This window comes from Ursus arctos, unplaced genomic scaffold, assembly GCF_023065955.2.
Source record: "Ursus arctos isolate Adak ecotype North America unplaced genomic scaffold, UrsArc2.0 scaffold_32, whole genome shotgun sequence".
Taxonomy (NCBI): Eukaryota; Metazoa; Chordata; class Mammalia; order Carnivora; family Ursidae; genus Ursus; species Ursus arctos.
Window position 1 is genome coordinate 6,300,069 of NW_026623008.1, and position 8,427 is coordinate 6,308,495.

Genomic DNA, 8,427 nt, shown 5'->3' on the forward strand with positions numbered 1-8,427 from the left:
ACCCCTCCAGGCCAAGAGTCCTCTCTCTCGGCAGAAAAATCCTTGGTGCGCATTGGTCAGATTCTGGTCATTTCTCTTTACATGTAAGGAATCCAGAGACCAGTGAGGCCACGGTCACACAGGCAATGGGGGGACGGGGAGAGGGGCCCCCTGCACCAGCCCACACAGCCCCAGCTCTCTGCAGTCTTCCCAGGCCCCTCCACTTTTCCTCTGCTCCTCAATCCCCCCCGCCCCGGGCTTTACTAGGTCACCTGTAGATTCTTACAGGCGGCCCCCATGGCAATCATTTTGTTTTCATGTATCCCAGGAAGCCCAGCACGTGTCCTGGCTTTTGTTCAAAGGGGCAGGTCTGGCCTCAGGCAGCCAGGAAGGGGAAAGCTCCATCCCACCTGCCACTGGAGGACGGGCTTCCTTCCTTGGAGAATCCAGGGCGCAGGGAGCCAGGGTCAGCCCATCCTGCTGCATGTGAGCAATTTAACCACACCCTCTCCACGTGTATTGCTTCTTTTCGGGACCACCACGCGGGGGCATTTCTGTTTTCCTGCTGCCTCACCCGGGGGGGGGGCACAGACCCGATGAGGGTCTCTCCTGACCCTCAAGCCCCTAAGTTCTTGTCACCTCACAGCCCCTTTTCTATAAAATAGAGGGGTTAACACTGAGTGGTCTCACACTTTCTTGGTTGTCGCGAGAGTCCGACAAGATCCATGTGAGGCTGCTCAGTAACCTTGAAAATCCTAATTCTCACGGGACGAGAACGCCTCGAATGAGTAGGGACCGGGGATGCTGCTAGACACCCTACAACACTCAGGCCAGCCCCCCAAAGCCAAGAATCATCTGGTCCCTGCTCTAAAGGGTGAGCAAAAGTGGTAACATTCACGGGGGACCCACTACGGGCCAGGTAATTCATATGCATCGTCTCATTTAATTGGTATGGTTATCATTCCCATTTTGCAGGTGAGAAAGCTGAGGCACGAACACTTAAATAACATGCCCCAGTTCCCACAGCTAGAACAGGATGGAGCAGGAACGGAACCAGGTCCTTCTACCTCCCAAACCTGCTCTTAACCCAGGAGCCACAGGGCATGCCCTCGACCTGACCTGTCTGCGGTAATGGCCTCACAGGCGTGCCCGAGTCAGTCATCATCTCCACACGTATGTCCCTCTGCCTCCACAAATATCAGCAAATGCCGTCGTGACGCGTGAAATGCGAATTCCTTAAAAGTGTTCGTAATACATTCGTATGCTCTGTCATTATGCATTTTCCTCAATCAAGAGACTCTCAAAGTACAGCTGAAAGTCTGTGAGTGAGGGGACTGGGGTAGGAGGGAAGAGGTCCAGAAAAATCTGTCGCGAAAACAAGGGAACCTCTCATCTGAAAGGCGGGGAATGTCTGCTACAGATGTGACTTAGATGCGAGCCTTGCACGGTCTTTTCCGCGTGCACCTTCTTTCCACGCCGGCCTAGCCGTGTGACTTGCCGAAAAACCTAATGAAAATGTTCTGAAGCCAAAATCGACACGCGTCAAGGAGCCTCTCGCCAGCAGCGTGGAGGGGTTTTGTGGCTGGCTGCAGAGGCCCTTCTCCTCAAGCTTTTCTGGGGAAGGCACTTGGGACAACTTAACCCTTTGCGACTCGTCCAGTTGGTTGCAGGTACTTCTCGAGTCTGTTCCGGTAGGATGATCCCTGACCGGTCTCTAAAATCTAACTGTCCCTAAATCTGTCCTCTAGTCCCTGTCCAAGTGAACTCTGAGGTTCCCTCCCACGGCGCTCCCCTGCACAGAGCTCCCAGGGACGGGCCCCCCACCTCTCCCACCCCGGCAACGCTGAGCAGGCCCTGGCAGCAGGCCACTCCACGCTCCTTCCTGCCCTGGGAGGCCCACTCACCCCTTCCTTCTTGTTCGGATTCTGTTGCTCCATCTTTGGTCTGCAAGAGCCGAGCGCTGCCGACTTCCTTTCAGCCAAAATAACAAACGCGCTGAATGGAGAGAGAAGACATTCGGGCTGAACTTTGGCCGCGCCAAGTAACAGCCAATAGCCTTTTTACAGCCAGCCCCAGACGGAATAACCCTTTCAGGAGTCCAGAGGTACGTCTTCTTTCACTTCTTTTAAATTCCAAGTCGGGTTTGGTTCAGCCAGCGGGCGCCCCCCCGCCCCCCCGGGGCTGCAGGCACGGTGCCTGCCTGATCGGACAGTCCGCGGTATCCGCTCCCCACGAGAGCCTCCACTGGTCGGGCTCGTGATGAGTGACTGGAGGAGTTATTTCTGTCCCAAACACACGGAACGCCACTGGCCCCACAGCATACCAGGTAACACAAGGCCAAGAGTTGGGGTCACTAGAGGTTTCTCAGAAGTGGTCCCTGCCAGGAAGCCTGCAGCCAATCGGAGAGTCTGCTTTTGCTCACACACCCATGCCACTCTTGCTCAGACAGTTTATTTTCCTTTGTAAGGAACTGAGTGGGCTGAAGAGGCGACTTTAGGCGTCATCATCACTACTGTCAAGGCAGTAAATGGTTCACATGCCTTTATCTCCAGGGCAGGGAAAGTGAGTCATGGCTGTTGGCCTGGGTCCGCCATGCATGAACAGGCCACGGCCCGCCTCCAGTGCTCAGCACGTGTCCAGCCACCACGGGCCACACCAGGTCAAGGGGCCAAAATCCAGAGCAGAGTCCCACAAGGCCCACAGGCTTTCATCTTTACAGGACATACTGCTGTGGCACAAATCCAACTAATTCAGCCATTCTTCCCCCTCCTTCCCAATTTTTTTTTAAAGATTTTGTCAGAGAGAGAGAGAGAGAGCACAGGCAGGGGGAGCAGCAAAGACAGAGGGAGAAGCAGGCTCCCTGCTGAGCAAGGAGCGGACCCTGGGATCATGACCTGAGCCGAAGGCAATGCTTCACCGACTGAGCCACCCAGGTGACCCCCTCCTTTTCCCAAATAAACCATCAACTGGGAGCCCACTATGTGCTGGGCGCCATTCCTCCATCAGTAGCAAGCTTGGGAATTGTGACCAGGCTCCTGTATGCAGGAGACTGTGAGGAGGGTGATGAAGAGGGGGGATTGGCCATTTCCCCCCACTAGCTCATTCCCTGTCCCTTCCTTCTGTGTCACAGCATAATGCCCAGTGCAGGTTTGGCAAGACCAGAAGTTCCCAATTCTTTCAAAGAGTTTTGAAGAATTCTCCAAAGAAAATGTACTTTAGTTGGGGTGGGGGGGTGGGGGTGAAAGGAAAGACACAGATTGTGCAAACAAAAAGAACTGGCCTCAGTTGGCAGTCCTGAGTCATGCTCTGCCCCCCGCCCCGCCCTCTCTGTGCTGGGGGTGGGGTAGGGTGGGGAAGACTCCCAGCCCAGCGCCTGACCTCCCCAGCCCGAGTGAGGCCTGACCTAGCTCCTGTGGCATAGCGGGCATGGCCGTGTGTCACCAGTCCCCCAGCATGGCCAGCCAAGGGGGTGCAGACCTGCCAAGGGCCCAGTGGCTCCAGCCCTTCGCCTGGGCACCTGCTGCTGGGAGCACTAGGGAACGGGCCCAAGGGCTCGGGACTGCACCCCCTGTAGGTGGTGTGGCCCTGCTCGGTCCCTCCCAACCCCAAGGACCAGGCCCAGTAGCCTGGGGTCTCTGGCAGCCATTGGGCCCGTGGGGGGGCCCTTCGGCTTGGGGGATCTGGGCATTCAGATGGGGAAACAGCCCTCCAGTGGGAGGCAAACCCCTGGCAGGCTGACTTGGGGTGTGTCGCCTGCACCCCTTCCCTGTAAGTAGTCTCTGAGGTTGGGGGGTGTCTCAGACTCCGGCCTCTGCGTCTCACCCTCCCTGCCCAGCCCCGGTCCGGACTAGGAAAAGAAACTGCCAACTGAAGCCTATTTTCGCCTTGTGGTTTAAAATGACACTGATGAAAACACTGATGGACCCGAGGGCAGGCTGAGGTGTGTCCCAGGATCACGTACAAGTATTTCCAAGAAACTGCGTGTGTTTTGAAACTGCCTCTACCGAGAGCCAAGGAATCCCTTTTAAAGGGAAAGTGGACAGTTGCAGAGCCATACTCGGTCCTGGCAGGGCCCTCCCGATGCTCTTCCCCACCTTCCACACAGTTTGGGTCATCACATGGAAACTATATTAGGATTTTATCATTGAGGGAGAGAAGGACCCAAAGAGGGCCATGTATTAGGTCCTCTCACGACGCAGAAAGTCTGGCCAGGGACTCTGGCATGAGCATTTGGGCCCCACCTCTCAATTCCCACAGGGTTACTACCAACATTAAATGTAAATATGTCAGCACACAATGTCAGAAGACGTATCAGAATCCGACAACAGTGGTTATTCTGGGATGTGAGATCACAGATGATTTTGACCCTAGCTTATATTTACATTTATATTTTATTTTCTTGTTTTTTAAAAGATTTATTTTAGAGAGAGAGAGAGCGGGAGGAGGGGCTGAGGGAGAGAGAGAACCTCAAGCAGACTCCCCACTGAGTACAGAGCCTGACGAGCGGCTCCATCTCACAATCCCGAGACCACGACCTGAGCCGGGTCGGATGCCTAACTGACTGAGCCACCCAGGCGCCCCTGCATTTGTATTTACCGAGCCTACTGTTGTCTGAGAGAGGGGAGTGCCACAGGGTTCAAATATAAAAACTGCCTTCTGCCTCAGGCAGCTTGGACCCTAGCTGAGGACACGGTGCGGTCAAACACATCGATGAATTTGGCGAATTTGTAACCATACAAGAGCTCTAAAGAGGGGGTGGGGCGCTGGTCAGGGAAATCGCTCCTCAAAATGTGAGCTCGAGCCGAGAGGGGAAGGAAGGAGGGAAAGAGCTGACCCAGGCAAAGGGGGTGGGTGGGGAGGGGGTGGTGGAGAGAGCCTTCCAGACAGGAACAGAATGTGCCAAGGCCTGTGGCCGGAGCGTGATGCTATCGAGAAACTGCAAGGTCAGTGCGGCTGAGGGGCCCAAAGGGGACAGGCAGAGTGCAGGGAGGAGGCTGGTGGGGCAGGCCGGGCCAGACTACGTTGAGTACTTGTAGATCACGTCCGGTAAGGAGCTCGATTTTTGTCCTAGGAGCAGAGGGAAGGCATTAAGACTTTCGGAAAGTGATCAGATTCGTGTTTTTCCAAGTTCACGGGGGCGACCTCGAGGAGAACTGTGGAGGGAACAAGAGATTCATGGATTTGAGGAAGGGGAGAGGGAGCTGTTCCTTTGCTGTAGGACCCACGGAGGGTGGCGGAAGAGATTAGAGAAGTCCATGCATCCGGGAAATACTTAGGCTGTAAAACTGACAAAACGTGGTGACTGACAGGATGAGGGGAGGGGAAATAAGAGGACTTCCATATTACTCTGGTGATAAGGAGTCAAAATGATCTTTCTGAAAATGAAGCTTTTCAGAATGACAAGTTCATACAGGAAAATTGAACAAAAATGTTAAAATGTGGAATTAGCACCAGAAGGCCGGTTGGCAAATCCCTGGGCTGTTTTGAGACCATGATATCGGGACTTTTGGTCCCTGCTGGTCTCACCTCTGCTGGGAATGTTCTGGAACCTTTCGAACAGACTGTTGTAGCTCCCCCAACCCATCCCCAAATCAATTTGCTCAGTCCTTCTTCAACAGTAATAGAATTTGCGGAAGGACCTCTGGCTGCCCAAAATAAAGACCGCGTTTCCCTATGGTCCTTGCAGTTGGCGTGAACATAGGCGAAAGCTCTGTATAATGCAAAGGTAACACGACGTGGTAGCTTCCAGGAACCTTGCTCTCTTCTCTGTCTGCTTCTCTATACTGCTGCCTGGAATACAGATGCCACCAGCTTAGATCCTGAGATCGAGGCCACACAGGACAAAGCCACAAGATGGAAGGAGCTTGGGCCCCTTCTCCTGTGGGCTGCTTCTCCAGCCCCAGGATGACTACCTGGACTTCACGTGTTAAGAAAAATACATGCATTGGGGCGCCTGGGTGGCTTAGCGGTTGGGCGTCTGCCTTCGGCTCAGGGCGTGATCCCGGAGTCCTGGGATCGAGCCCCACATCGGGCTCCTCCGCTAGGAGCCTGCTTCTTCCTCTCCCACTCCCCCTGCTTGTGTTCCCTCTCTCGCTGGCTGTCTCTATCTCTGCCAAATAAATAAATAAAATCTTTAAAAAAAAAAAAAAAAAAAGAAAAAGAAAAATACATGCAAGAAAATGGGGAGGGACTCTAACACATTTAGAATGCTGTGAAGACCTTTTCATCCATATATATATATATATACACACACACACATATGTATTTTTTTTAATTGACAATAGCCAAAGTCAGATTTTATTTTATTTTATTTTATTTTTTTAAAGATTTTATTTATTTATTTGACAGAGATAGAGACAGCCAGCGAGAGAGGGAACACAGCAGGGGGAGTGGGAGAGGAAGAAGCAGGCTCCCAGCGGAGGAGCCCGATGCGGAACTCGATCCCGGAACACCAGGACCACGCCCTGAGCCGAAGGCAGACGCTTTAACGACTGCGCTACCCAGGCGCCCCCAAAGTCAGATTTTAAATTGATGAAACAGCTCTCTCCCGGAAGTAAGTGCCCTCAGGACCTTCGTCGTAAGGAAGAAACTGAACCCCTGTAATGCTGGGCTCAAATGTCAGTAGAGATTTACCCAGGCTGCTGCTTTTTTTTTTTTTAAGATTTTATTTATTTATTTGATAGCACAAGGAGGGGGAGCAGCAGGCAGAGGGAGAAGCAGACTCCCCACCGAGCAAGGAGCCCAATGCAGGACTCGATCCCAGGATCCTGGGACATGACCTGAGCTGAAGGCAGACGCCTAACCAACTGAGCCACCCAGGCATCCCAGGCTGAGGACTGGATTTTGGTTTTGTGTTTAGGTTAAAAAAATTGCATGGGATTTGAGTGCGTCTGCCCCAACCCTTTTCTTCCCGGAAGCCCTGTTATTTTTATGTGCCACACAGTAGAATGTGGGGTTCCCCAGGAACACGTGCACGGTGCTACAGCAGAAACGCCTGCGTGTGCCTCAGGGGCACGGAATGCGGCCGCCTACCCAGGTGCAGTGTGCATGCAGGACTGCTTGGTTAGAGGGAGGGGCGGGAAGAGAATGGGTCACCTCCATTCCAGGTTTAGATAAGGAAGCAGTAATTAACAGGTCCAAGCGTGCATGCAGCTATCCAGGTGTGCCTTGGGCACTGGCTTTGAGGGGCAGGGCTCCTGGTGCAGTGAGGGGACCTGGAGGGGGTCCGGTCTGTTGACACAAAACGTTTCAAGCCTAGTGCTCCGTGGGGCCAACCACACGCCATCTAGGCTGGCCATCTGGCCATCGGAACTCAACTCAGCAGAGAACACGTACCTGGTCCAAGTTAACTTTCTTGCACCTTAGGCCAATTAGGAGTTCGGACATTGAATCTGGTCCGAGATGCTATCAGGCGTCCCCAGGGCAGGGAGGCTGCCCATCACGCTCTGACACGCCTGGGGAGTAACCTTCGGAGACTTTACAAGGTTCCCCTGTTCTTACCAGGAGCAGAATTTGACCTTGCTTATCAGAGTGCACATGGACAAACAGGTGTGTACCCCAAGAACCATGGACAGAAAGCGTGAAAGCCAGAGGGGTCACGAGGCTCTTCGGGGACCCAAGTGGCCTCCCTTGGTTACACATTAGGTAGACAGCTTGGTTTTGAACTCTCATAAAAAAACCAACAAAGTTTCCTATTTTTAGTATACAGTTCACTAGTGATAAGGATATCTACGTTGTTGTGCAAGTGATCTCCTGAGCTTTCTCACTTTGCAGGACTAAGGCGCTACGCCTGCTACACGGCAACTCCCCATTTCTCCCCCCGCCCAGCTCTGGCAACCTCCACTCGCCTTTTTGTGCCGATGAACCGCCTACTTCAGTTACTTCATAAACGTGGAATCATACAGTATCTTTTCGCAACTGGCTCGCTGCCCTCAGCAGCGAGTCCTCGAGCTCCATTCGTGCTGCAGGCAAGCCTGCGGAGAAGCTGGACCGCTCGGAACACTGCCGGTGGGGATGCAACATGGTGCAGCTGCTGTGCAAAGCAGAAAAAAAAGTTAAAACACAGAATTATGACTTGGCGATTCGAAGCCTAGATAGATACCCAAAAGAATTAAAAGCAGGCACTCAAGCAAATGTACGTATACACACGTTCATAGCAACACTACTCACGAGAGCCAGAAGGTGGGATCAGCCCCAATGTCCATCAATGGATGAATGGATAAGCAAACAGGGACATATACACACAATGAATTATGCAGCTATAAAAGGAATGAAGTATTGCTACATGGGACGTGAGCCTCCAAAACACCATGCTAAGTGAAAGAAGCCAGGCACGAAAAGGCACATATTGCACGATTCCATTTATACGAGAAATCCCACATAGGTAAATCCGTAGAGACAGAAAGCAGATTGGTGGTTGCCAGGGGCCGGGGGGAGAGGGAAGTGCAG

At 53.0% G+C, this 8,427-nt stretch overlaps 1 protein-coding gene and 1 long non-coding RNA gene across 3 annotated transcripts in view; one reads left to right on the plus strand and one right to left on the minus strand.

The window, feature by feature from the left end:
• SLC2A5 (solute carrier family 2 member 5) overlaps positions 1-2,498 on the minus strand; it is a 25,874-nt gene extending 23,376 nt beyond the window's left edge. Inside the window, exons 1-2 of one of the 2 annotated variants that reach the window (XM_057305161.1) lie at positions 2,303-2,498; positions 1,884-1,974 (exon numbers count right to left, since the gene is read on the minus strand). In XM_057305161.1, coding sequence (XP_057161144.1) covers positions 1,884-1,916 — 33 coding nt within the window. In that variant the 5' untranslated portion in view covers positions 1,917-1,974; positions 2,303-2,498. Of the gene's footprint in view, positions 1-1,883; positions 1,975-2,302 lie in introns of those variants that run through there. The other variant, XM_026519906.4, reaches the window with a different exon arrangement.
• On the plus strand, positions 2,018-7,957 carry LOC125283073 (uncharacterized). The gene is made up of 3 exons (XR_008956733.1): positions 2,018-2,083; positions 6,328-6,532; positions 7,753-7,957. It is a non-coding gene; the product is annotated as an uncharacterized LOC125283073 (long non-coding RNA).
• The last annotated feature ends 470 nt before the right edge of the window (positions 7,958-8,427 follow it).